Below are 27611 nucleotides of genomic sequence, written 5' to 3'. Positions count from 1 at the left end.
GCGCTCTCTCTCCTTCCCTGCGCTGAATTTCGCGGGCTGAAGCGAGCGCGCGCTTTCCCCTCCCCCTCCAGCCCCGCCTTCCCTTTGCTTGGTTGTGAGCGAAGGTATCCCTGAGGGGACAGATTGGAGAAGGGGCTTTTTTTTTTGGTGGGATGGGGGTGGGTGGAATATTCTGCCCACTCTTAACCTCAATTAACGCCTTTTATTAATACCACCATCACTGGAGAGCTTTAGATTCTCCTCAGTAACTTCTCTTCTCCCTCAAACTCCCACCTTTCCTTCGCAATTCAATATAACCCGCTTTTTTTAGTTCCTCACCCCACCCCTCACATTACATTTTGGAAACACGGCCCCCAAGGCACACACCCCATAATTTCCCCCCCCCCCCGCTCTGGGCCTCAGCATGGGTCTTGCTTGTTGTTGTTGTTTAGTCGTTTAGTCGTGTCCGCCTCTTCATGACCCCCTGGACCAGAGCACGCCAGGCACTCCTGTCTTCCACTGCCTCCCCCAGTTTGGTCAAACTCATGCTGGTAACCTCGAAAACACTGTCCCGCCATCTCGTCCTCTGTCGCCCCCTTCTCCTTGTGCCCTCCATCTTGCCCAACATCAGGGTCTTTTCCAGGGAGTCTTCTCTTCTCATGAGGTGGCCAAAGTACTGGAGCCTCAGCTTCAGGATCTGTCCTTCCAGTGAGCACTCAGGGCTGATTTCCTTCAGTATGGAGAGGTTTGATCTTCTTGCAGTCCATGGGACTCTCAAGAGTCTCCTCCAGCACCATAATTCAAAAGCATCAATTCTTCGGCGATCAGCCTTCTTTATGGTCCAGCTCTCACTTCCATACATCACTACTTGGAAAACCATAGCTTTAACTATACGGACCTTTGTTGGCAAGGTGATGTCTCTACTTCTCAAGATGCTGTCTAGGCCTGCCATTGCCCTTCTCCCAAGAAGCAGGCGTCTTTTAATTTCGTGGCTGCTGTCACCATCTGCAGTGATCATGGAGCCCAAGAAAGTAAAATCTCTCACTGCCTCCATTTCTTCCCCTTCTATTTGCCAGGAGGTGATGGGACCAGTAGCCATGATCTTCGTTTTTTTGATGTTGAGCTTCAGACCATATTTTGCACTCTCCTCTTTCACCCTCAATAAAAGGTTCTTTAATTCCTCCTCACTTTCTGCCATCAAGGTTGTGTCATCTGCATATCTGAGGTTGTTGATATTTCTTCTGGCAATCTTAATTCCAGCTAGGGATTCATCCAGCCCAGCCTTTCGCATGATGAATTCTGCATATAAGTTAAATAAGCCGGGAGACAAAATGCAGCCTTGTCGTACTCCTTTCCCAATTTTGAACCAGTCAGTTGTTCCATATCCAGTTCTAACTGTAGCTTCTTGTCCCACATAGAGATTTCTCAGGAGACAGATGAGGTGATCAGGCACTCCCATTTCTTTAAGAACTTGCCATAGTTTGCCATGGTCGACACTAATCCCATATAATTCTTCTAATTTTTCTTCAAAGGTCAAATGCGGGTATCAAATACTGAAACGTGACCAGCGCGCGTGCAACCTCAATTTCATGGAAGAGGCCCCCACCTCAGTTAATCCCCAGATCCCTTCTCTCCATTCGACCCAAAATCTTGAGGATTTCCTTGCCGTGTTAAAAACTTACCTCTGCCCCACATGGCACCCAATGGAAGTTGCTGCTACAGATGCTATATTGAAGCCCTTCTAGACCCCCAGTCATCTTTATCCATCTGAGCCTCGATCCATCTTTCACCCAAACGTGGTTTTGGGGACCCACTTCTTGTTTTGCCATAAATTTATATGGTGGTAGCGCTGCTGTCGTGAGCCATCTTAAATCAGGTCTCAATTCAATAAATAACAACAACAACAGCAACAGACCCATCAGTGGTAGACCATTGCTGCCTCTGGCAGATCCCTTCCCATTGCCACTGAATAGGTGATGCCAACACAAACACTGTCAGAATTTACCTGCCCCCAAATTTCAGTTAAGTGACCCTTGATATCCCATCGTGACCCAGGGAGCCTCTCATCATCTCCCTCAAAAAAAGTCTCCTCCCTAAACAGGGCTGCCTTCAGATGTCTTCTAAAAATCAGAAGTTCATGAAAGTTCCTCTCTTATTGCTGCTCTTCTACTTTTGTTGCCATGGAATTTTCATTTTCCTGTCTTTCCCTTTGATAATTTAGTTCCCCCCAGAATATATTACATTGTCAATTTTTCTTCCCCAGAACCTAAAATGGAAGCAAGGCAATAGCTTGCCTTTTGACCTGATATGAGAGTTTTGATGTAGTCTTCTCTCACTAGGATCTTTGCAAGGAATACATTTTAGGTCAGGCTTGCCCAATTTGACCTTCCGGGCCAGTTTTGGCACACCAGCTATATATTGTAACCGGCAAAATGTTTGACAATGGTCCTCTTATCATAGCTCCCCAGGCCCCTAACACATTGCTTTTCAAACATTTTGAAGTGGACCCCATCTGTAAACGTATTCAGACTTTCAGGACATGCTTGTAAAAGCTAACTCTCCCTTTCCTCCTCAATGACAGTAAATGGCAATACTGTATATTTTGCCTTTCATTATTAACATTAGATTATAAAGGCTGTATATGTTTTGATCGGAGTTAAGCATTGTTCTTCGGAAGGGAGGGAGCAAGCCTGACTCTTAAAATGGCTGCCTGACAGTGATGTTATGTTATTGGTCCAGTAAAATAAATGAAAAACACTTTTTGCCACCCACAGTTTGAGGTTCTTGGGCTTTTATCAGTTTTCTGGCTCACTAGTTGGGCAAGTCTTTTTTATATTGAGCAAGTGCTCTGTACAGTATTTGTTCTCCCTGCTGGAAAAGCTGCATTCTGGCTCCGGCGGATATACAGCAAATATAATGTGCTTCCCAGTTCCGTTTTTCCATTCCTTGTACCCCAACCCTTTCCCCTTTCCCTGTAGATTAATTCCCACCCCCACTCTCTTCACCTCCTTTTTTCTGCATCAGGAATTAACAGTATTTCTCTCTCACACCCCTCACCTTTCTCTGTTATAGATGCGGGACCAGATTGGATGTGTTTGCTCTGAGGAGTTGCAGCCAAACAGCAAGAATTCCCAACAGAATTCTGGTGACAGGTAAGGGGCGGGAGGAAGAAAACAGCTTGAAACCCTACATCAGGGATGGGAGACCTGTGGCGCTCGGGAGGCCCTTGGGCTCTCAACTCCATCAGCCCCAGTCAGCATGGCCAATGGTCAGGAACAATGGGCATTGTAGTGCAACATCTGGAGGGCCGTGAGAGTCAGAATTAAAGTGCTACCTATCAATCTACCGTATTGTTTGCTCCATAAGGTGCACCTGACCATAGGGTGCACCTACTTTTTTTTGTGGGGGGGGGGGAATTCAAGAAAAAAAAAATGCGGCTCTTGGGGGCTTTTGCGGGAGGTGGCGGAAATGAGATAGCCTTGCTCTGTCCCTTCCCCCACCTCCCGCAAAAGCCAGGGATAGCTGTGCAAAGCCTCCCCAGGGCAGCGGGATGAAGGCTCCCCACTGCCCTGTGGAGGCTTTGCGCCGCTAAGGCAGATGCTAAAACAGCTAGAGGGAGCGCTGTGCAGCGCTCTCTCTAGCTGTTCTGGCTTCTGGGGCAGCCTTTCCGCTGCTCCCTGACCTGCCTGATCTTTGGGGCTGGCAGTGGAGGAAGCCCGGCTTTCCTCCGCCGACAGCCCCAAAGAGCAGGCAGGTCGGGGCTGGCGGGTGAAGCCCGGGTTCCCCCCCCTCCAGCCCCAGTGACCACACATTCGCTCCATAAGACGCACAGACATTTCCCCTTAGATTTTAAGAGGAAAAAGGTGCGTCTTATGGAGCAAAAAATACGGTATTTATTTTCTCGCAGTTACATCCCACTCTTAATTCCATCCTGGAGCCCAAAGTGGCATTTACATGCAGGGGCGGACTTTAGAATTTCAACGATGCTTTGTGTGAGCCCAAAAGTTGGTGGCCCGCCCACACCTCTCACCAGTGGCTTGTGGTCAGGGGGACTAGGCTAGTCCCCTAAATGTCCCCTGTAAATTAGAGTATTAAAGTCTGGTGCCTCCTTCCCAAAGTCCAGGAAGCTTCTGCCTGGCTTAGTGAGGGAGGCACAGTGCTCCTACGGGTTCCAAGAGCCAAGGAGGCAGCTGCCTGGTGCCTTATTCCCAGAGCCCAGGAAGTTTATGCACTGAGCAGACCCACACCTGGCTTCAACAAAAGGGTGGTCTCTACACACTTCACTGGGAGTAAGTCCAATTGAACATGGGGGGTGGGGAGGTATTCTATGGAAACATATATCTAGGATAGGATTGCAGAGTTAATAATGTGTATCTGAAGGTTGCTTTGCTCCACAGCACTATATGCAGAACTGCCTCTACATGAATAATGAGATTTTGTTTTCTGCTTTGTTATCATCATTTTATTCTTAGCTATTAAAAGATAGCAAGCATCAGCATTTTAAAATAATATTAAAAATTACCAACTGACTTTTGAAGGAAGTGTCTGACTCCTTCCTTTAATTCTCAACAGAAGAAAATGCAATAACTATACCAGCACACTTAAAGAACTGGCTCAGATGTTGCCCATCCCTATGCGGAGTAGCTGCAAGAGGCTGACAAAGGTACTGTACTGCAGAATTTACCGTGTGCATTCAAAGAAGCTTTCTGATTTGTACAGTTGAAAATTGGCCCTGGCTCTTCAGAGAGTTTAATATGTGTCGCACATGGGGCCTTGTGGTGTTGCTGCGCCCAAATTTTACACTGGTAGGAATTGCAAACATTCCTCTTTTTATTTCCTCTCATTTGCTTTGGATTGTCTGACTTGAAACAGAAAGAAATTCTCCTCCGGGTCCTCCACTACATTGAACATTTGCAGGCGAGCGTTGATACGGCCAGATCGGTTCTCCAGGTCCGTTGCGGAGAACAGAAAGGTAATACAGCACCAAAGGGAGGCAGAGAAGGCAGCAAAACTTAACAAGTTATGTTGCAAGTGTTCTGGATTAAGAACAAAGAAAGGTATGCGGCCACAAAAGGGTTAATTAATCGGACACAGATATCTGTCTGGGAAGGGTGGGGGAGTAATATGAGAATGACTGCCCAAAAGGAGCTAAGGAGTGAATTGAGGCAGCTTATAATGCAAGATTGCAAATAGTCTCTCTCCTGAACTCCTGTGGTAAGAACTGCCTCCTAGTGACCAAGCAGAAGTTTGCTCTTTTCTTCTGGGTTACAAATGAGCTTGTGTGAGTTTATGCCTTCAGCAGAATGTGGATTTTTCTGGTTCTAGAATTAACACAATCCATTTTTTTAGATTAGAGCACCTACATAACCTAGTAAATGTACATAAATAAAAAAATAAAGAAAACAAGCCTTGCCTTCAGACTTGCAACCTATGCAGTGGTTGAGGACCAAAGAAAGGGGACCGTAATATAGAGATAGGAAGTCAGTTTAGGGAATGATGTGATGAAAAGATGAGTTTTTATTGGGTATTTAATGAGGAGCCAGGAAGTAAAAGATTCCAATGTAAGGGCAAAAGGGGGACACTTGAGGGATGGAAAGTGTGATTTCGGCTTTTTGGACAAAGAGTACCGGTGGAAAGATTAGAATAACAAGGGTGGAATGGGGGGAAAGGTAGAGAAATAAGTGGAAGCAAGGGAGTGAAGGCATGTTGGGGTCAGCTAATGTAGAGGATAGAAAAGTCTGAAAGACCTTTATGGACAATTATCTCTTTTATGAAAACAGGAGGGTCTGAGCAGATGGCGGCATCTGCCCTGAAGAGAGGACAAAGAGAAGCCACACCACGAGCAAAGAAAACCAAGCCTCTGGGCGTCTGCAAGAAACCTAGGAAGAGGAGACGCACTCGCAAATCAGGTAGCAGAAAGGATCCTGCAAGTGCTGCGTTCTGCAACCTCTTGCGTTATGTGCTTCAATCTGTTAGGCCTTTCTTTTCTCCTACCTTCCCAAGACAGGCTGCAGCAGACCCCTCCCCACCAACCCTGCGGATTGGGTGCCATGTGCCTTTTGCTTTTGGAGTGGGGGTAATGTGGAGAAGGAGTACCTGCCCTGCACGGCTAAGAGGGCAAAGCAGTTTACTTGGTCTATGTGTCCAATCTCAGAGAAGGGCAGCATGTATTGGAGGGAGGGGGCTCTTGAACCAATGAAGTTTGAGGCTACAGATGGACCTGCAAGGCTTCTGAGGTTCCCTTATGTTTCTGCTCCACGTGGGCATAAGAGTCTCACCTTTACTTAGCAAATGCGCCTGATGCCACAGAGCAAGTGACTGCGATAGCTGAGACTCTTCTCAATAAAGCTTGTGTCACTTGTTTTTGCAGAGCGGCGAGGGGTGAGCAAAAAAGTGTGCAAGTGCCTTGCTTTGGAGACTGGGAAGGGCCCTTCCCAAGCTGACATGCGCAGAGAGGAGAGCATGTCTGCCGTGGAAGAGGTGTCTGCGCTCCTTTCGTCCTCCCAGAAGCAATCTCCTTTCTTTCCCAGCTTCCAAGTTCCAGTGTCAGAATATTACCGGCCTGCAAGCGCTCCCTTTCTGGACATCACCAAAGGTGGAGCCCCGTTCCGTGCTGCAGGGGTGGTTTCCTCGTTGCTTTCTGGACGGTTTTTGTGTAAAGATTTTAACGAAGAACAAGGGCACGATGGTAACCAAAGTGAGGCTGATGTTGTTTAGTCGTGTCCGACTTTTCGTGACCCCATGGACCAGAGCACGCCAGGCACTCCTGTCTTCCACAGCCTCCCCCTGTGTCCAGTATATTAAAGATTAACCTGGGGGGGGGATCTGCAGTCCAGTTTATATCAGTTGTTTCTAAAGGAAATTCAGGTTTGGACTTTTATCAGACCTTGAAATGGAGCCCTTAACCTTGGGGAGAGGCCACCAGGAGCTGTTCTTTGCGTGCTGTTCCTAGCCGTACTTGGCTGTAATAAAACTCTCTTTCTGTAGCTCACAGAGGATGGAGTGAATGGGTTCTGCAAAGTTTCTAACAACTCTCCCCTTCCCTTCCCATTGTCACTGTTACTGGCAGACTGGAACTTGGGTCGCAGCCAAGAAGAAAGCAAGGATGGAGATGTGTTTTCTGTGTGTGCATCACAAGTAGCGTACGAAGAGCTGCGTCAGTATTCTGAAGAACCTGGATATTCACCAATGGGGTAGGAGCAGAGAGTGGATAATTGGCAGCTTGTAAAGTTGAGTTCCCACGAGGGAGTAGCTTGAAGCAGACCTCTGGTCTGGAACTCATTTTTGACAAAGACCTTATGTTTCGAACTGGGCAGGGGCTGGAGAGCCATAAGTATAGGCTTTATTGGATTTCTGTATCACCTTTCATCTGAGGATCACAAAGCCATATAAAAGCACAAAAATGCATAACATAGAAACAAACAAACAAACAAAAATACCTGCCACAGATTGTTTAATTAGCCAAAGGCCTGGGAGGAGAAGAGGAATGTTTTGGCCTGGCACTTTGCCTCTGAAATCTCCAACTATCCACCTAAACTGCTCACTCCCATTTGGCTGTGCCTGGCCTCTTTCGCAAGTGTACAGCTGGGCGATTTCTGGTTTTCAAAATCGCAATATGTCATCAGCTAAACATTGTGATATACCAATAATATCACTATGTCTGAAATAAGGATGAACTATGCAGAGGCAAAAAGTAGGGCTGGGCGATACCTGGTTTTCAACATCATGATATATCACCAGCTAAACATTGCAATGGGACTATGGATTAAACCACAGAGCCTAGGACTTGCCGATCAGAAGCTCGGCGGTTCGAATCCCCGCGACAGGGTGAGCGCCTCTTGCTCGGTCCCAGCTCCTGCCAACCTAGCAGTTCGAAAGCACGTCAAAGTGCAAGTAGATAAATAGGTGCCCCTCCAGCGGGAAGGTAAACAGCATTTCCGTGCACTGCTCTGGTTCGCCAGAAGCGGCTTAGTCATGCTGGCCACATGACCCAGAAGCTGTATGCTGGCTCCCTCGGCCAATAAAGCGAGATGAGCGCTGCAACCCCAGAGTCGTCCGCGACTGGACCTAACAGTCAGGGTTCCCTCTTTACCCTTACTTTTAAGCATTGCAATATATTGACATATCACCATGTCTGAAGTATGGAGCTATGTAGAAGCATAGGTTGGCTTCATGGTTCGTCACACATGTGTGATGTTTGCATCACACACACATACGATTTGCAATACATTGCCAGGTCAATAATTATGAAACTGATATCACGATAATTGGACTTCAAACCAGTTTTGGATGATATATCAATATATTGCCCAGCCCTATGCAAGAGTCAGCAGGCGAGGTGTGTTACTAGGACAAAAATGGAAAACAGATAAGGTACCAACGAAAGAAGAAGGGCATCTCAAACCGTTAGAATATGCGGAATTAGCAGGCATGACCACTAGAATAAGAAAATAAAATGATAAAAGATGTAAGGAGGACTGGATATTATTTATTGATTATATGAAAGTTTATTATAACCTGACAATTAGCCTAGCACAGGCGTCAACAAACTTTTTCAGCAGGGGGCCGGTCCACTGTCCCTCAGACTTTGTGGAGGGCTGGACTATATTTTTTTGGGGGGGGAGGGGGGATGAACGAATTCCTATGCTCCACAAATAATCCAGAGATGCATTTTAAATAAAAGCACACATTCTACTCATGTAAAAACACGCTGATTTGGGCCGGATTTAGAAGGCGATTGGGCCTGATCCGGCCCCCGGGCCTTAGTTTGCCTACCCATGGCCTAGCAGGATAATAATATTTTCAGCAGCGTTAAGTTAGAACTAGAGCTTAACAGGAGGAGCAGAGAAAGATTGGGGAAACTAAGAAAACGCGAGAGGAAGTGAAAGATAAAGGATCCATGGAAGGAGAGGAAGGGAAGTCTGTCAATGACTGGTGTAATATAATATGTAATATGTAATTTTCTTTTTCCTGTGTGCATGCACACGAAAGCTCATACCAAGAACTAACTTAGTTGGTCTTTAAGGTGCTACTGGAAGGAATTTTTTTATTTTGTTTTTCTTTTTCCTATTTTCTATTACTTTTGGGATTTTTTGTTTCGTTTCTTGTGTTGAAATCTATCAGAAATGCAAATAAAAAGAAACAAAAGAAAGAAAGGGGTGTTCAAAATATTCTGTAGGCCCAACTCAGGACCTTGTATCTCTTGGGTCCCATCTCCACCCCACCTCCCACCATCTCCAATATGCTCTTTTTTTTACTGCTGGCATCCTAAAATTTTGCTCTAGCACCCCTTGACTGCCTTGGCCACCCTCTCTATTCTTTCAGGCAAGAGCTTGTGCATTATTATTCTTGTGAGGAAGAAGAGGAAGAAGCATCCAGAGACAGCCCTTGGCTCTCCACCCAGTCCCCAGTGAACAGTTCCCACGGTGAGCTGCAAGCAAAGCTGTGGAAAGGCCCAGGAAAAGGCATTGCTGGAGGGCAGGGTGCTGGGGCTTTGATTCAGGGAAGCTGCAGGGCTGCAAAATGCCGTGTGCTCCTGAGCGTGTCTGCTTGGAACCAGCCCCACTAAATCCAATGGTTCCAGTTACAGATAGGTAGCCGTGTTGGTCTGCCACAACAGGCTCATCACAGCTATCTGCCAATCACCCATTCCCACCACCCTTCTGAGTAATACCCCTCCCCACCTTCTCACTATATAGAAGGGTCTGGTGACTTCTGTTTCAGTGTATCTGAAGAAGTGTGCATGCAAACGAAAGCTCATACCTAGAACTAACTTAGTTGGTCTTTAAGGTGCTACTGGAAGGAATTTTTTTATTTTGTTTTAAATCCAATGGGATTTACTTCCCCAGTGTTTAGGATTGTGTTAACGGAAAAATCTGAGGGCTCCCTTGGACAAAAAGTAAAGACACCAACCAGAGTAAATTGGAGCAAATCAGCAGCCTGTAGGCTTGGCCTTTATTGAACTGTTGCAACAGGGTGTTCCCTTCACTTGCAGGAGAGAGGAAAGACACAGAAAAATGGTGTGCAAGGTCTTATAAAAACTTTTGAAATTCCCATCCTGTTGGTCAAGCTCACCCCCAGAAACATCATGCATACATTACAGAAAGAAGGGGTTGAGGGAGGAGTTGCAGTGGTAACCTGAGTGTCCTGTCACCTGGCTGGTTCCCTTCTCTCCCCCTCCCCATGAGTCACTTCCAGGAGACAAAGGGGAGTTGGCAGTTTCCTGCCCCCAGAGGGAAGATCTGATCATTGTCCTTTGTTTCAGTCCATACTGAATCCACTCCCATATGCAAGTTCTTTGTGATCTTGATTGTCTTTTGTCTAGGACCATCAGGGTTGGCATAGCAACTGGGCAGGGCTCCTGTGGATGTGCTGGGATGGTGAAGGGATTATGGCTGCCCTGTATCAAACCTTCCCCATTTTGTAGTCCTTCCTTCATGGAGTAAAATAAAAGTGGAACAGTGCAAAACCGATGTATGGTTGATTTTCTATGAATTTATAACAGAAGCGTAGTGTATGTAGTGTGTGAGTGTGAGTGTGTGTGAGGTTTGTACAAACTGAATGATTGGGGTGGGGGGTTCCTGCTACAATTGCAACTGAAATGCCATTGAGAGGCAGGCATCAGATGCTTTGCACTGCGGTTGCCGTCTGCCAATATTCAACAGTCTTCCAGAAACGGGACACAAAATCTCTCTCTCTTTTCTTAGCAGGAAGCATGCAGCTATGTTCCCCTCGGATTGAGGCCCAGAGCAACACTTGCTCGGATTTGGGGCTGAGCCCTTCACTTTTCACCTCTCCTGCTCGGCTGCTTCCTAGGCATATCCTCCACGGCAGCCAGGATGAGCTTTCCCCAGGTAAAGTTGCAGGAAGGAGTGGTCTAGCTGTGCCTCTTGCTCCAAGTGTCTCCTCTTCCTGTCCCTGCAAGGAGGGGTTAGTAGGCACATCGCCTTTCCTGTGAAATCAGTTTTATACACAGTGTTTTTCAAAGGCAGGGTAGCTCCTAGAAGAAATTGCTTTAGCCAGAAATGCAAGAAAATGCTTCATGTTATTTACAAAAAATAAATAAGTGAGGCAGGGGAGAATCCAAAGTCTGTACTAATGAAAACCTATTTAAACAAACAGAATATATTATTTAAGTATGGAGAACCCTTAATCCTATCCCACCCACCCCCCGGTCTCTGGAAGTCTTAATCATTCCTCTCCCCCTTTTCTAGTTTCCAATATATATATACAGTATTTTTAAAAGTACTACTTACCATTTTATAAGCTTATCTCTGCAGCTATAAGGGCTGAACATTTTACTGGGGAGAAATTGGGATTTTCAGGCCACTAAGGCAGCCATCCACTATCAACTTATTTTAGAAGAGAGTGCACAGTTGTATCTTCCGATGAAAACTATGTGTAACACAAAGCATCTTTCTCTTCTCCATTAAATATTAAATATATGCATGGATAGAAGGCAAATCCCTGACTGCAGAATTACCACCATAGCGTACAAAATAAACTATTCCATCTGGCTCCTCCAAATAAATATCTCTGTGTGCTTTAGGATTGGCCCAATGCATCTGATTGGCCCAATCTCTTCCTCCGCCTCTTATACTCTGGAGGAGCAACAGAGAAATCTGTTTTTGTGTAATTAAATGACATGCGGCATTTGCCACATTCTCCCCTTGATGTGTTGCTTCACAAATAAGAAGCCATTATGTTGATTGGTGAGAGATGGTTCTGTCTTCTCCTGAAACAATTGTGCTGAGCTACAAGGTTGTTTTGCATTGGCGGTTAATGAAATGCAGCGCTGCGCCTCCGCAGAATTATACGGACATAGTGTATGTAATTCTACCACTGAGCATTTCTCATGTTCAGAATGCAGCTCAACGGTGTCTTGGATACTTCACAGTCCTCTACAGTAGATTTCATTGCTTCGAAGGTCACCAACAGTCACAATATTACCCTTTAGGATAGGATTTACATTTGGGTAAATTGTGACACGCTGAGAGACAGGCAGAGGGAAACCTGAGAGCAAATAAAAAATCTGGAACTTGATTGCTTCCGCACCTGCTTTGAGTTTGGGATGAATTTCACCTGAGATGAGGATACGTGGATAACCTTCTTTGAAAGTGCTTGCTTGAGATTTAGTGGAACCTTGTTTGTTATCCTGCAGTGTTATTTGAAGATGTGTATCTGTCCCCTCAGTCTAGCAGTTTTTCTCAGGCCCTTTCAGGAACCCTCTTGAGAAAGGTAAGTGCATTGCCCCTCAGCTTTATGTATATTCATTCATCCATTTCCTCCATATTTCATACCAAGTTGAGCCATCAATACACCTTGTGAGAGTGAGTTCCAAAATTTAACTACGCACTGTGCGAAGAAATACCATATTCTTTGCTCTATAAGACTCACTTTTCCCCTCCTAAAAAGTAAGTGGAAATGTGTGTGCGTCTTATGGAGCGAATGCAGGCTGCGCAGCTATCCCAGAAGCCAGAACAGCAAGAGGGATTGCTGCTTTCACTGCGCAGCAATGCCTCTTGCTTCTTCTGGCTTCTGCGATTCAGAATATTTCTTTTCTTGTTTTCCTCCTCCAAAAACAAGGTGCGTCTTGTGGTCTGGTGCATCTTATAAATACGGTACTTCCTTTAGTCTGTTTAGAATCTTGCAACATGCAGCTTCACTGGATGTTCCCAGTTCTAGCGTTATGAGAGAGGGAGAAAAACTTTTCTCTCTCGTCCTGTGGTCATTATGGCTTCTTTTCAGGGTGCAGTTCCTGGAAAAGGTGATGATGGGGCCTCTTGTGACATCCCCTGGGGATGGGCACTTAGGTGCCTATCCAAAAACAGTGGCCCAGTTAAGTAGTCATTCCCTTTGTTTTCACCTCAGGTTAAGAACAGTTCAGGTTAAGAACGGACTTCCGGAACGAATTAAATACTTAACCCGAGGTACCACTGTACTTGCAAACGGGCCTGCCTAGCAATGACGTATGTGTAGTAATCTAAATATTCATTTTATTTCTGTCCGAATACACCCATCTCTCTGATTTATGTGGTTTGTGATACAGTCTCTGTAGTTGTCCAATGCGTTTGCACCCCATGAGCAGTTACATTGCTCTGGGCCAAACTATGCGGTTTAATTTCAAGGAATTAAGGGCTGGTGGAATCTAGTCTAGAATCATATTGCGGCGATAGAAAACACATCTCTGTTTTCAAAGAAAAACTGCTTTAATTATAATCTATCTTTCTGTGCACCACCTCCCCTTTTAAGATTCTGTCTGCAAAGGTCCCCACCTCTAATTTCTTCCTTCGCCTCTTGCAGTCGGCATTCACACTGGATCACTGCTACCTTTCCTACAATGAAACAGGTAAAAGCAATTCCAGCCCCGTGTCACGAATAAATGGGAGAACATCTTTATGGAACAAACAGTATCTTCAAGAGGTGAGAAGAAGGTTGTAGAAATGGGTGTGTTAACTTTGTGTGTGTTGGGGAACCTCCTCTTCCATTATTGGAGTCTAGTGTGATTGACTGGTTCATGAATTCTCCTATACATTTGGGGGTCATATAGTTTTTTTTTTTTTTTTTTAAATATTTTTATTAGGTTTTGCATAACTATATTTCACAGACATACAACAGACAAAAGTAAATGAAATAAACATAAAAAGAAAAGAAAAAAAAAGAAAAGAAAAAGAACATAAAATACGTACAACATAAACAACACAACTTTAACAACACAACATTAATTTTACAACTTAAACAACACAACATTAATTTTACAACAACATTGATCGACTTCCCTTTATCTCGATTTCGGATAATGTTATCTTAATTATCTTTCTGCTGTATCTATTCCAAAATAAAATTTATAACGTAGTAAGCGTTATCTCATGCCTACTGTGTTTTTTTTTTTAAAAAAAAAAATACATCTATATTTCTGATTAACATTTTGATTTTCCCCTTGTCTCTATTTCCATATATATTCTAAATTTATCCCATTCATTACTAAATTTTGTACTTTTTTGATTTCTTATTTTCTGAGTCAATTTTGCCAATTCTAAGTAATCCATTAATTTAAATTGCCACTCCTTTAATGTTGGGGTTTTTGCTGTTTTCCAGTACTGTGCTATGAGGGTTCTAGCGGCCGCTGTTGCGTATTGAAGAAGGGTTCTATCTTCTTCTTTAATATCTTTGCCAATTATCCCCAGCAGGAAGGTTTCAGGTTTTTTAACAAACGTATATTTGAAAATTTTTTTTAATTCATTATAGATAGATTCCCAGAATTTTTTGAGAATCTCGCACGTCCACCACATGTGAATAAATTCGCCCTCTTTACTCTTACATTTCCAACACAGTTTGTCGCCTGTTCTATAAATTTTATGCAATTTTATCGGCGTTATATACCATCTGTACATCATCTTGTACATATTTTCCTTAAGTGTCGTGCATGCTGAAAAGTTCATATCTTTACACCATAAAGCCTTCCATTTATCAAACTCTATATTATACCCTAGATCTACCGCCCACCTCACCATCACCTCCTTTACTTCCTCATCCTTGGTGTCCCACTCAAGCAACTGGTTATACATTTTTGATAGTAATTTTGTTTTACTTTCTATTATTTCAATCTGGAATCTAGATTTTTTCTCATTTATTCCAATCTTTTTATCTTCCGTCCACATAGAATTTATTTGATGATATTGAATCCAACCAGTCAACTTATTTTTTATTTCTTCGTATGGTCTAATCCTCCACCCGGATTCTGTTTTGGTTAATAAGTCCTCATACGTCCATCGTTCCCCCTCAATGTTTAATTTTTTAATTGTTAAAATATCAATTGGTGATAGCCACCAGGGTGTCTTCTGCTCCAGCAATTTTTTATTCCTTTCCCAGACTTCCAATAGTGGCCCTCTGAAAATATGATTAGAAAAACCTTTATGAACCCTTCCCTTATCTCGCCATAGATAAGCGTGCCAACCGAATCTTAAGTTAAACCCCTCTAGATCTAACATCTCTCTATTTTTTATGACGATCCAGTCTTTTACCCAACAAAGACATGCGGCCTCATAATATAACCTCAGATTTGGGACCGCAAGACCCCCCCTATCTCTTTGGTCTGTAAGCAATTTAAATTTAATTCTGGGTCTTTTTCCCTGCCAAATAAATTTGGAAAGTAGTCTCTGCCATTCTTTAAAAATTGCAATTCCCCTAATTATTGGAATATTCTGGAATAAGAAGAGTAATTTGGGTAATAAACTCATTTTAATTGCCGCCATTCTGCCCAACCACGAGAGGTGTAATCTGTTCCATATATCCAAGTCCTTCATTATCTCTTTCCATGTTTTCTTATAATTATTTTCCATCAAATTTATATTTTTCATAGTTATCCAAATTCCAAGATATTTTACTTTTTTGGTTATTTTAATTCCAGTTTGTCTTTCAAGCTCATTTATGATGTCTTCTTTCATATTTTTAGTCATTATTTTGGTTTTTTCTTTGTTCAATTTAAATCCCGATAGTTTTCCAAATTCTTCTAGTAATTTTATGACTTTGCCGATGCTCTCCTTTGGTTCTTCCAATGACAACATAAGGTCATCTGCATATGTTTTCAATTTATGTTCATTCGCGCCGATTTTTATACCACGGATCTCTGGGGTTTTCCTTATCTTATTTGTAATTGTCTCTAAGACTATGATAAACAGCAGCGGTGATAGAGGGCACCCCTGTCGAGTACCTTTTGCTATTTCAAACTGTTCTGTCAGGTTGTTATTTATAATTAATCTGGCTCTTTGTTGTGTGTATATTGCTCTAACTCCTTCTAGGAATGTGCCTTCTATCCCTGTTTTTTCCAGACATTTTATTAGAAAACCCCAGGAGACATTATCGAAAGCCTTCTCGGCGTCAACGAACATTAAAGCGGCAGGGATTTCGTTATGACATTCTAGATATTCAATAATGTCTATTGTATGTCTGATGTTGTCTTTTATTTGTCTATTAGGAAGGAAGCCGGCCTGATCACTGTGTATAAGGCTAATTAAACATTTTTTAAGTCTATGTGCCATTATGTCTGCAAAGATTTTATAATCATTGTTCAGTAGTGAAATCGGTCTGTAATTCTTAATATTAAGTTTATCTGAATCTGGTTTTGGGATCAAGGTAATGTAGGCTTCTTTCCAGGATGTTGGCATTTTTCCTCCTCTTAATATCTCATTCATAACATCACATAGTACTGGTGTTATATATTCCTCTAGGACCTTGTAATATTTAGCTGATAAACCATCTGGTCCTGGGGCTTTTCCTAATTTCATCCTCTTGATCGCTTCTCGAATTTCCTCTATTTTTATGGGTCTGTTTAAGGCGGTTCTTTCTTCTTCTGTTATTTTTTTTGGACTATTTTCTTCTAGGTATTTTATAATGTTCGTTAAATCTTCTTTTTCTCTTTTGTATAAGTTCATATAAAATTTAAGGAAGTGCTTTTTTATTATTTTAGGATCTTCCAGAACTTGGTCATCTACTTTTATTTTGTTTATGATGCTACATTTTCTTCTTTTCCTCAGTTGCCACGCCAGAAATTTTCCAATTTTATTTGCTGATTCGAAGAACTTTTGTTTCATTAACTTTATTCCCCATTCAACCTCTTGGCTTATTAATGTTGAATATTGTGTTTGGAGCATTTTATATTGTTGCTTATGGCAATCATCTTTTGGATTTTTTATCATATTTTTTTCACATTCTTTCAGTTGAAAGATTAATTCTTCTTTTTTTCTTTCCTTAGCCTTTTTTCTTTGGGAGTTTTGTTGTATCAGAAGACCCCTTAACACTGCCTTACTGGCATCCCATACTATATCTATTCCAGTCTCTTTGTTAATATTTAAAGCAAAATAATCTTTTATAGTGGTTTTTGCTTTTTCGATCACTTCTTCTTTTTCAAATAGGTAGTCATTCATTCTCCATCTGTACAGACCTTGGGTCTTCCATTTTAATTGTAATGTTATTGGGCTGTGATCCGATAAAGTTCTGGGTAAAATTTCACATCTCTCCGTTCTTATTACTAATTCTCTCGAAATCCATATTTGATCCAGTCTGCTCCAACTCTGGTGTGGTTCAGAGAAGTGTGTAAATTGTTTTGTTGTGGGGTTTCTATATCTCCATATATCTATTAAGTCCAGATTTTCTTCCAAATCATTAAACGATTTTGGTAATTTCCCTTGGTTTAAATTTTTTTTCCTTGTGTTTCTATCTAATTCTGGTGTCGGCACCGCGTTTAAATCTCCAAGTAGGACTAGTTTGTTGTTATCTAAATCTAATAAAAGTTGTTCCAATTTTTTAAAAAACTCCATTCTATTTGAGTTTGGGGCATAGACTGTTACCACATTTATTTTCTCTCCCTGGTAATTAATTTGGATTCCTAAGATTCTTCCTTCCTCATCTTTGCATATTTGTTTGGGTTCTAATTTCTCTTTCGCATAAATTACTACTCCTCTCTTTTTCTTAGAATCTGAATTAATGAATTCTATTCCCAACCTTTTATTTATTAGAATATGCTTGTGTTTTTTAGCAACATGGGTTTCTTGGCAACAAATGACATCAATGTTTTTTTTCTTTATAATCTTTTCAAATTTATTTCTCTTGGGCTTATCGTTAAAGCCGTTCACATTCCACGAAAAAAACTTAAGAGACATTTTGGGTTATTGCTAGGTTCACTTTATCCTTATTTCTGCTTTATAATCTGGTATTATTCCTTCTTTTAGATTTTCTGCCTTCTCCTTCTTCTTCTTCCTCCGACTTTGAATCCTCCGTTTCCTCCTCTGACCCCCCACCCCCACCCCCGGCTCCGTCCCCCCCTGCCCCCCCCCCCACAACCAGGTCACCTCCTTGCTGTCTTGCCTCCTCTCTACCCAAATCTTTTTCGTATCTTCTCAGGAACTTTTCTGCTTCAAGTGTATCTGTCAACTTGAATTTTTTATTCTTGTAATAGAAAGAAACCCCTTCTGGGAATTCCCATTTATATTGGATTGCATTTCTTTTCAACACACTTGTCAGCTGAGTATATCCTTCCCTTTTGCGAAGAATCCTAACTGGAATTTCTTTGAAAATAATGATTGGACGGTCTCCAATCACTAACTTTCTTTTAAAGCTCGTTTTTAATATTGTATTCTTCATTTCAATGGTATTAAAAATTACCAAGCAATCTCCAGGGGTTTTTTTTGATTTGTTTTGTTGTGGTTTCCCTCTTATTCTGAAGGCATTCTCTATAGTATATGCTACTTGCTCTTCTTCCATCTGTAACCATTTTGCAAGTTCTTTGACTATTCTTTCCCTTATATTTTCATTTGCTTCTTCTACTATCCCTCTGAATTTTAAATTAAGATATTTTTGGCGCAGTTCTGTCATAGCTAGATTGTCCCACAGTTGATCTTGTGTTTTATTTAAACTTTTTATTTCATCCTTTAACCTCTCAGTTTCTTTCTTTTGGTCCCTCAAATCTTTCTGTGTTCTTTTATTTGATTCTTCAAATATTTTTGATTTGACTGTGAGATCTTGTATCTTTTTCGTCAGTTCCCCTACAACACTTTCTATTTTGTTATCTATTTGCTCCTGCAGTTCTCCTAATTTGTTTTCCATGTGTACTTCCCTTTGCTTGAATTCTTCTTTGATTTTTAACCATAGAATGTCTAAATCTTTGACCTCCTCATGCCGGGATACCTTCCTTTCCACCGGGGTACCTCCGGGTTTTTTTGTATCTTTCCCCGACATCCTATGGGTTGTTTCTCTCTCCCCAAAGGGGCTCACAATCTTATTTATTTTATTTTTCCTTTTTTTCTTTTTATAATTTTATCTTTTGTTTTTTGTTTTTTGTTTTTTGAACCTCTTTTTTGTTTCCCCCCTTTCAAAACCTTTCGTTTTCTTAATTCAGTATACCTATTTCCACTATTCACTTCACTTACGTTTTCAAAAACCTTTTGTTGTTAAATACTCAAAGTTTAGTTAGTATGTTAGTATAGTTGTTTTAAAGACCGAGAGGGTTAGCCAAAATTAGAAGGATGTAGGCAAAGATCAAATATAGTGGGGGTCATATAGTTAATCCACACACACACCCCACCTGCAAGGCATCAGCTTCTATTTATTCATCCCAAATAAGGAACTTGGTCGTTCTCTGTTGTTTCGACCTTGTATTCTTCTTTCAATTTGAGGCTCCACTAAAAGGTCATTTTGGGTCAGTGAAGTCCTAATTACACACACTCCTCTTTCCTCCAGGCAAACAGAAAGCTTTATCAAAGTTCAAGGGCACATTCCATCCAGGCAAAAACAGTCAAGGAGGGTACAGAGCAGGGCTTGAGAGGGGCATGACTGTGGGTTAGTTGTAACCTAGGGAAAGTCCCAAGGTCCATAGAGAGAAACCTTGAGTGGTACATTTGGTCCCCAGACCTAAGGTTCCCACCTCCTGTTACAGAAATTTACACTGGGGATTGTTACAAACACCACATATTAGCCCTGTATAATTTTGCACTTCTGTACCATTTCATATTGTTTACAGGAAACTGAAGTCAGTTGTCAAATACAGTTCATTGTGTTTTTAGGGTTCTCTTAAAACTGCGACGCAGGTGGCGCTGTGGGTTAAAGCCTCAGCGCCTAGGGCTTGCCGATCGAAAGGTCGGCGGTTCGAATCCCTGCGGCGGGGTGCGCTCCCGCTGCTCGGTCCCAGCGCCTGCCAACCTAGCAGTTCGAAAGCACCTCCGGGTGCAAGTAGATAAATAGGGACCGCTTACCAGCGGGAAGGTAAACGGCGTTTCCGTGTGCGGCTCTGGCTCGCCAGAGCAGCGATGTCACGCTGGCCACGTGACCCGGAAGTGTCTCCGGACAGCGCTGGCCCCTGGCCTCTTAAGTGAGATGGGCGCACAACCCCAGAGTCTGTCAAGACTGGCCCGTACGGGCAGGGGTACCTTTACCTTTACCTTTAAAACTGCGACATAATTGGGTAGGGGAACTCTATTTGTGTTTGATGTCAGATTAGCAAAGTTATTCTCCCCCCCCCCCCAAGAACAGTGGGGTTTAATTCATTCAGTAAGACGATTTTTCTTACCCAGAAAAAAGGCTCAAGAATCGTAAGACTCTGTTTTTATTTACAGTCGTACCTTGGCTCCCAAACACCTTGGGAGTCAAACGTTTTGACTCATGAATGATCGAAAACCGGAAGTGAGTGTTCCAGTTTTCGAATGCTCTTTTGGAAAATGAATGTCCGATGGGGCTTCTGATTGGCTGCAGGGGCTTCCTGTAGCCAATCAGAGGCCGCTCTTTGGAAGTCAAACATTTTGGAAGTCAAACGAGCTTCCAGAATGGATTCTGTTCGACTTCCGAGGTACGACTCTATTTAACAAAATTTACACATCGCTAGATTGTAGTAAAACCTCTCAGCGGTGTGCAGATCATTTGGACCAGTTGGCGCAATTCCACACGCCTCTTCCTGCTCTGAGTAGCCTGACTCCCCTTCCGCCTTCTCCTGTCAGGAAACAGCCACCGCCAGGCCTGAATTCCCAGCGTCTTCCAGTGATGAGAACAGCGACAGCACCTGGACACCACCATCCAAGAGGGCGAGGCCATCTCAGGTCAGCTGCCAGAAGAAGATGAAGAAGGTGGTCAGGAGGCAAAGGCGCCGGCCAGCAGCCTGTGAGAAGCGTAGCAGCTCATCTCCTCTGCAGCTGAAAAAGAAGTGCGTGAACGGCTTCATCATGTTCTGCCGCTTGAACCGCAAGCACTACATCCGGTGAGAACTGGAGGGCAACAAACTCTTATGGAACCAGGGCATGAATCCCTGTAGCGAGATCCACCATATCCAGTTAGGATTGCAGCTGGCTTTTCAGTTTAAGATCATAAAAGACACCCTTTGCCACCACCTGTACTTCCACAAATAATATAGTATCCAGGAGGAAGCCCAGAATGCAAACTTGGTCTATTAGGGGAAGTGCAGTCCCATCCAGTTTCACATGATATCCATCTTGAACTGGTAGCTTTCTCCACCCCCACCCCACCCCCCCTGGCTTGCCTGGATTAAGTTTAAATTGGTTCATCCTCATTCATCTCAAAACTGCCTCCCGCCTTCTGCAGCCAATTGAAAGCCATAGAAGTCCCATCAGACATTCGGCTTCCGAAAGAATGTTCAAAAACCGGTACACTCACTTCCGGTTTTTAGTCGTTCAGGAGCTGAAACGTTCAACTCCCAAGGTACCGTATTTTTCGCTCTATAACACGCACCAGACCATAACACGCACGTAGTTTTTAGAGGAGGAAAACAAGAAAAAAAAATATTCTAAACGAAACAGTGGATATATGATTTTTGTGGTTCATGCTGTGATCTGACAGTGAGTTTGGAGTAGCCCAATGCAAAAATCCTGAGGATCCATGTGGATCCGTGCTTTGTAACCACGTTTTAAGTGGGGAAGGAAGGAAAAGCACTCAAGGGACAAGGAACACGCGTGGGGTGTGTGGCGAAGGATGCTGCTAATAATGCAGGAGAGGAGTTTAAGGGGAGAAGGAACACACGTTGGGTGGGTGGAGAAGGATGCTGCTAATAATGAAGAAGAGGGGTATAAGGGGAGAAGTCTCCTCTTCCCTCCTGCTTTGCTCCTTTAAAGAAGCAGGCTCTCTGTCCCTCTCTCCTCCCCACTCCGCGACTCTTCTCCCGCTTTGCTGTTTCAAAGCAAGCCACGGAGGAGGGAAGGAAGGGGAACCATGGATCCTCTGCTCACGACTGCAGCAGATCCCCTCCGCCACCCGCAGGCATTCGCTCCATAACACGCACAGACATTTCCCCTTACTTTCTAGGAGGAAAAAAGTGAGTGTTATGGTGCAAAAAATACGGTATTTGGGAGCCGAGGTACGACTGTATTTAGATAAAATGCCTCCCCCCACCCCGTGTGCTAGATTTGATTATTATTATTTTTTTCTGTGTTCCAAAATCTCATTAATTTCCATTACATTCAGGTCATAATAATAATCCCTTATACAACAACTGCAATATCAATGACTTCTATTCGTGTTGACTCATTAAATGATTTATAAAACTACAAGTGAGGAGCTCAAACTACCGGTATATCCCTGTTCTTCCTGTGGGTGGAAATTATTCTGTCTGTGGTGTTTCTTCCTGACCTCGTAAGATGTTATGTCTTTCTTTCCCCTGGTTGTTGCTGTTACCTGTCATGCCTTGGGAGGAACTGATATCCCATTGTTCCAGTTTTAGTTTTCTTGCCTGCCCCATTCTGAACACCCAGTGCAGATTCTGTCCTTCACGACAGAGCAGAATAATATTTAATCAAGTGGTGCTGTGGGTTAAACCACAGAGCCTAGGACATGCTGATCAGAAGCTTGGCGGTTCGAATCCCCGCGACGGGGTGAGCTCCCGTTGCTCCGTCCCTGCTCCTGCCAACCTAGCAGTTCGAAAGCACGTCAAAGTGCAAGTAGATAAATAGGTACCGCTCTGGCGGGAAGGTAAACGGCGTTTCCGTGCGCTGTTCTGGTTCGCCGAAGCAGCTTAGTCATGCTGGCCACATGACCCGGAAGCTGTACACCGGCTCCCTTGGCCAATAAAGCAAGATGAGCGCCGCAACTCCAGAGTCGGTCTTGACTGGACCTAATGGTCAGGGGTCCCTTTACTTTTACATTTTAATGTCAATTTTCCCAGCCTAACCCTGAACAAATAGGTAAACTGTTCAAAGCTTCCAAAAAGTGTTCTGTGCAGTGGGTGGGATTCCCATAATTGGGTTGGGGCAACTACTGGGAACACTTTTTCCTACTCCAATCACCCTTGCATCTGTCAACTGCACAACTCTCTGTTGCAATTACAAATCTGTCCCCTAGTCAAGAATTTGAGACTTGTATTAAAGGCCCAACTTCTAGGACTCAGCACCTGCATAGGCTGTGCTTGTGTGTTTCTCAGCCACCCTGAATACATTTATTTTTAAATCCCCCCTATATGAAAGCTGAGATGCCAATGATTTTATCAAGACCTGTAACCAGGGAGAAGAAAATTGCAACATCACAAGCTGTCTCTGGAAACGGGCCTAGATTGGGTTGCACTTCTTCTGTTGCCTGCTAGCTGATTTAATGATAAAATTCTAGGTGCTTCAAGGGAAGAATATACCGTATTTTTCGCCCTATAGGACGCACTTTTTCCCCTCCCAAAATGAAGGGGAAATGTGTGTGCGTCCTATGGGGTGAATGCAGGCTTTCGCTGAAGCCTGGAGAGCGAGAGGGGTCGGAGCGCTCCCGCTGCTTGCGGAGAGTTGCCTGCATGCCGAAGCCTGCGCTCACTGAGATCAGCGCGTCCAGGCTTCACGGACCTCTCAGCAAGCAGCGGGAGCCAGCGCTGGGCTCCCACGGCTTGCAGAGAGCTGCCTGTTTGGGGGCTGGGGTCGGGGGAAGCTTGGGCCTCCCCCGCCCCAGCCCCGCGCCTGGGGGGAAATAATTTTTTTCCCTTTATTTCCCCCCCAAAAAACTAGGTGCGCCTTATGGGACGGTGCGTCCTATAGGGCGAAAAATATGGTATTCTGCGCAAGCTCCTTGCAGCCATGGGCTGGCAAGCTGTGTGTTTGGGCGGGGGTGGGGAGGGAGGGGTTAGGTTTCATTCAGGTGTGTGCGCATGCTAGTTTTTAAACACTGGTCTCTATGGAGAGCAAAAGGCTAGCCTGGCAGGGGGTTGCCAAGGCAACCTGCTTCTCTTGAAACCTTAAGGGAACATGGGGACGTTGGCAAAGCCTCACGTGCGCCCGCCTCTTGTGAATCTGGATGACCAAACCGTCTTTTCTCTTGGCAGCGCTTGCCCAGGCATGGCCTCCACAGTTGCTACGAGAGAGTTGGCCCAGCTGTGGCGTATGATGACGAAGCAAGAGCGGAAGCCATATTGGTATGTCTGGCGCTGATCAAAACACACTCTGGCATGAGGCTGTTCCTTGGGTAGTCCAGTTTCTAGGTCAGCACTGGTTCAAGGACACAGATGTGATAGAGCTCCTGTTCTCCAGGCCCAATGTCCAGGATAAATCTCCAGCACCTGCAGTTTAAAAAGGACCTGTTGTTGTTGTTGTTGTTGCTTCCTTACCACCCTGTCACCATGAGGTCCCAGGGCAGCTTACAAAGATTTGGAAATACAGTATTAAAAATAGTTAAAACAGATTGCAGTCAAGAGACTAGGCTGGGTCCTAAAATGTCTATCTCAGGCATCAAATGCCAGGGTGAGCAGGCGAGTCTTTAGAAAGTCCTCCTAGTGGTGCAGTGATAAAACTGGAAGTACATTTGCAGAAGTTAAGCAGGTTCTGGTATGGTTTCAAATTGGATGGGGGACCGTGTGTTGAGATTCCTGCATATTGAGGGGAGGCAGGTTTGGACTGAATGACCCTCCGGCTCCCTTCCAACTCTACCATTCTGTGATTCAGCATCCAGGAAAAACTGCACGGGTGAATCCCTGTGGAGAGGGAATCCTCCAGTTTAAGGGGCTGCCACAGAGAATTCTCCCTGGGGATGGGAAAGTCCCTGGAGAGCCGCTGCCAGTCAGAGTAGACAGTACTGGGCTAGATAGACAAATTGTGAGGGTTGGTCTAAGGCAGCTTCCTATGTATATCTCAGGGTGTTGGATCCTTTTGGTAGGAAGCTGAGCTTTTCTATTGCCTTTCTATCTCCCTGTGAACTTAACCATGAAAAGAAAGGGATTCCAATTCCAAGTGCTTCTGTCATTTGGTAACCTGAGCACATACAACAGTTATATGAGCTGTTATCATGTTATGATCCACTGTGCAGCATCATCTCCATCACGCAGGGAGGTTAACGAGTGTTTATTTATATTTGATTTTTCTAAAAGCAGGCATTCATTAATCGACAAAGGGGGGTCATGTTATGATTATCACCCCCTGTCGCTTCATGGCAAGCCGCATAAGTCAAGTTCCCTTGCGTTCCAATTCACATCGCCTTGTTTTTGTCACATTGTAATGGCAGCCATCACATGGTGGCTTCGTTATGTGCCGCGTTCACTGCAATCTGGCGATTACAGATGAATTGTCGGCCGGAAATAACCACTTGAGTGATAAGCTTATCATTTTATGTTGCATCTCTTCCAGCATGAAAGCTCGGCGGTTCAGCCGCCTGAATAATCGCATCGTGAGGGACGACTTCTCCAGTGGGGAGGAGGACCCAGAGCCACCCAAACCTTTCCACATGCTGCTCGCTGAAAAATCCCTCCATGGCTCCCAGACCTTTGGTGACCTCTCTTTACTCAAGCTTATCCCCTGACTCTTCGCATTGTAACGGTAATGGCGTATCCATTCATGGGAGAGATGGCCCCTTACTCTGGTCTGTTATCAGTGGTTACAGAATTTTCCAGCTGATGGGTTTGCAATTAAGTGTGTGCTCCCTCCCCCTTTCCAGCAATGTGCCAGACAACAGGGGCTCCATGGACCCCATTGGCTGGGACAGTAATGTAGGGGGTGTAGAAAACAAGGGAGGAGACAGGAGTTTCCTTGTTGCCACCTGTAGCACATAAACACTCCCCTATTTTCTGCTCCTTTCTGCTGCTTGCACCCCACATCAGCTGCTGTGCCTCTAGCTTTCCAGAAGGTGGTTCCTGAGAAAGTAAAACACAAGTGGACTTTTCCCAGTAGCCACATGCATTTTATGTTATATGCCACCAGAGACCCACAGCGGTTTCCACTGTGTTTAAGGCTACCAAAGCTGGCCTCTGGTGGTTTGCAACATAATGATAGTGACATTGGCAAGGGGAAGGGAAATCCCTGGGCCTGGGTGGTAGGACCATGCTGGGCCAACTGAAGTTTTGGCAGTTTACATGGGACTTAACCTTTGTCTTAGGACAGGGGTGGGGAACCGGTGACCCTCCTCCTGTTGTTGGTTCCTGTAACCCCCATTAGTCCTAGGCAAATGTCTAAATGGTCAGGAATAATGGAAGTTACACTCCAGCAAAATCCGGAGGGCCACAAGTTCCCTGCCCCTAGCCAAGGAGCACTACTCCATTTGAAATGAATGGGTTTGATTTTGAAAAAAGGATCCGCGTGGCTTTTTAAAAAAAGTTTTTTTAACCCTGACTAGCACCATGTCTAGCACAATGGAAAGTTGGGTGCCTGTTTTTCAAAACCCCAGGTCCATATTTATTGCCAAAGATTTTAACTCGCCATCCCCTTCACCAGAGGTTAGCTCAGGGAGTAAGTTTTATCCAGCCCAGTCAGTTTAGTTCCTAGTACCTTAGGTCCATAGGAAAATTTTGCTGCAGCATGAAATGCAATTTCTGAAGTCCGCATGGACTCGTTTGCCCCACAGCAAATTTGTGCTTTGTTACGTAGTGAGTTGCTTCATGTGCTCCTTTGCTGTTTACCTGGAGCAAATGAATGAGTTCGAAGTTTGCTCTGGGTAGCATTGTGTCCCCACTGACACAATGGGCATGTACAACAGAAATCTTGAGGAAGGAACAATTCTATATCTTTGGTCTGTGGTTGAAAGGGAGTCAGAAAGGCTCACTTGATACTGAGCTAACAAGGGTGGGTGCTTCACATTGAGAAAGTAGGGCGTCAGGAAGATTGTACTTATGAAGTGAGTGTCTATACAACATTGGTAGTTGGTTTACATCCTGCCGGGGGGAAACCTCAGTCACCCATCCTTTTACCCACCTCTTAAATTATCCCTCCCCCTGTTCACAATCAGTTTGTGTTTGAAATTCTGTTGCAGGCTTGAATGGGCTTTTACCACAGTTGTATTTATGTATTTATATATTTATTGGCAGGTTTTGTCCTCATCTCTATTTATATTTAAAAATAAAAGCTAGCTTTAAAATAAGATAACCATTTTGGTGCCTCTGTGCCTCTCCTCCCTGTGGTCCTTTCAGAACTGGTCCCAGAATATTTCTTGTTCGGGCCCAGGAATTAATTGTGCCAATCAATTTTCCATGCAGCAGCAACTGGTGTGCATGGAGCAGCCACCTGTGTTTTTCAAACAGTTGCTTTTGGGCAATTTAAAACATGCTGTAGGCTCATGTCACAACCTGCTTGCCTCTAGCCAAGTCTTTCCTTTACATTTATGGACACTTATAGTTGCTTCTGACTTACAATGGGATCTCTGTAATCTTCAAGTAGGCTAGGTGGTATTATTATTCCCATCTGAAACAATAGTGGTTTGCCAAGTGAGTTCATGGCAGCAGTGATATTTATTCTGGGGACTTCCTGATTTTCATGTCACTCTTATAGGGTCATGTCTACTCAGAAATAAATCCCCGTTGAGTTAAATGGACCTTAGTCCCAAGTAAGTGTGTATAGAATGTCAGCATTTTTAACTACCCTCCAAAAACCCACAGTAGAGCATTGCTGTGCATGTACCAAATCACCATTGTGCACAAAGCACTCAGGCTAGCAGGATGGTGTGCTTGTAAAGTTGAGCCTCTGCCCCACTGTGGGTTGCTGGTAGAGCCTTTGGAGAGGGAAGGAACTGACACCTGCCACGAGGTTTGTGCAGGAAGGCAAGTCGGCAGTGGATTCTCGTTTTGAGTGCCAGACAGTCCCTAGAAAAGCCATGCCTTTGTAGAATCATAAAGTTGAAAGAGACCTTAAAGGTCATTTAGTCCAACCCCCTGCAGTGCAGGAATATGCAGCTGCCCCATATGGGGTTTG

At 43.9% G+C, this 27611-nt stretch overlaps 1 protein-coding gene across 4 annotated transcripts; it reads left to right on the top strand.

Annotated features, from left to right (window-relative positions):
* On the top strand, positions 1 to 26784 carry MEIOSIN (meiosis initiator). 4 transcript variants are annotated; one of them, XM_079985531.1, is made up of 14 exons: positions 1 to 104; positions 3052 to 3131; positions 4552 to 4642; positions 4852 to 4951; positions 5760 to 5888; positions 6350 to 6574; positions 7049 to 7172; positions 9304 to 9404; positions 10686 to 10832; positions 12140 to 12216; positions 13282 to 13401; positions 20466 to 20722; positions 23768 to 23857; positions 25062 to 26784. In XM_079985531.1, the coding sequence occupies exons 2-14, from the start codon at positions 3052 to 3054 to the stop codon at positions 25231 to 25233; spliced, it is 1713 nt and encodes a 570-aa protein (XP_079841657.1). In that variant the 5' UTR covers positions 1 to 104; the 3' UTR covers positions 25234 to 26784. The 4 variants fall into 4 exon arrangements, with proteins under 4 accessions (XP_079841657.1, XP_079841658.1, XP_079841656.1 ...); XM_079985532.1 differs by lacking the exon at positions 1 to 104 and adding an exon at positions 1499 to 1855; XM_079985530.1 differs by lacking the exon at positions 1 to 104 and adding an exon at positions 1901 to 2000 and having other exon boundaries at positions 10689 to 10832.
* The last annotated feature ends 827 nt before the right edge of the window (positions 26785 to 27611 follow it).

The sequence above is a fragment of the Podarcis cretensis genome (assembly GCF_951804945.1).
Source record: "Podarcis cretensis genome assembly, chromosome: 8".
NCBI classification, from domain to species: Eukaryota; Metazoa; Chordata; class Lepidosauria; order Squamata; family Lacertidae; genus Podarcis; species Podarcis cretensis.
The sequence above is the reverse complement of the archived record's forward strand: the minus strand, read 5'-3'. Positions and strand labels throughout refer to the sequence as shown.

What these genes read in the sequence shown, in the direction of transcription:
- MEIOSIN (XM_079985529.1), top strand. Translation starts at nt 1,956, where the DNA reads ATGCCAACACAAACACTGTCAGAATTTACCTGCCCCCAAATTTCA. An exon ending in CCGTTGCGGAGAACAGAAAG is followed by an intron (nt 4,952 to 5,759) that starts GTAATACAGCAC and finishes TTATGAAAACAG; the next exon opens with GAGGGTCTGAGCAGATGGCG. An exon ending in CAGGAACCCTCTTGAGAAAG is followed by an intron (nt 12,217 to 13,281) that starts GTAAGTGCATTG and finishes CGCCTCTTGCAG; the next exon opens with TCGGCATTCACACTGGATCA.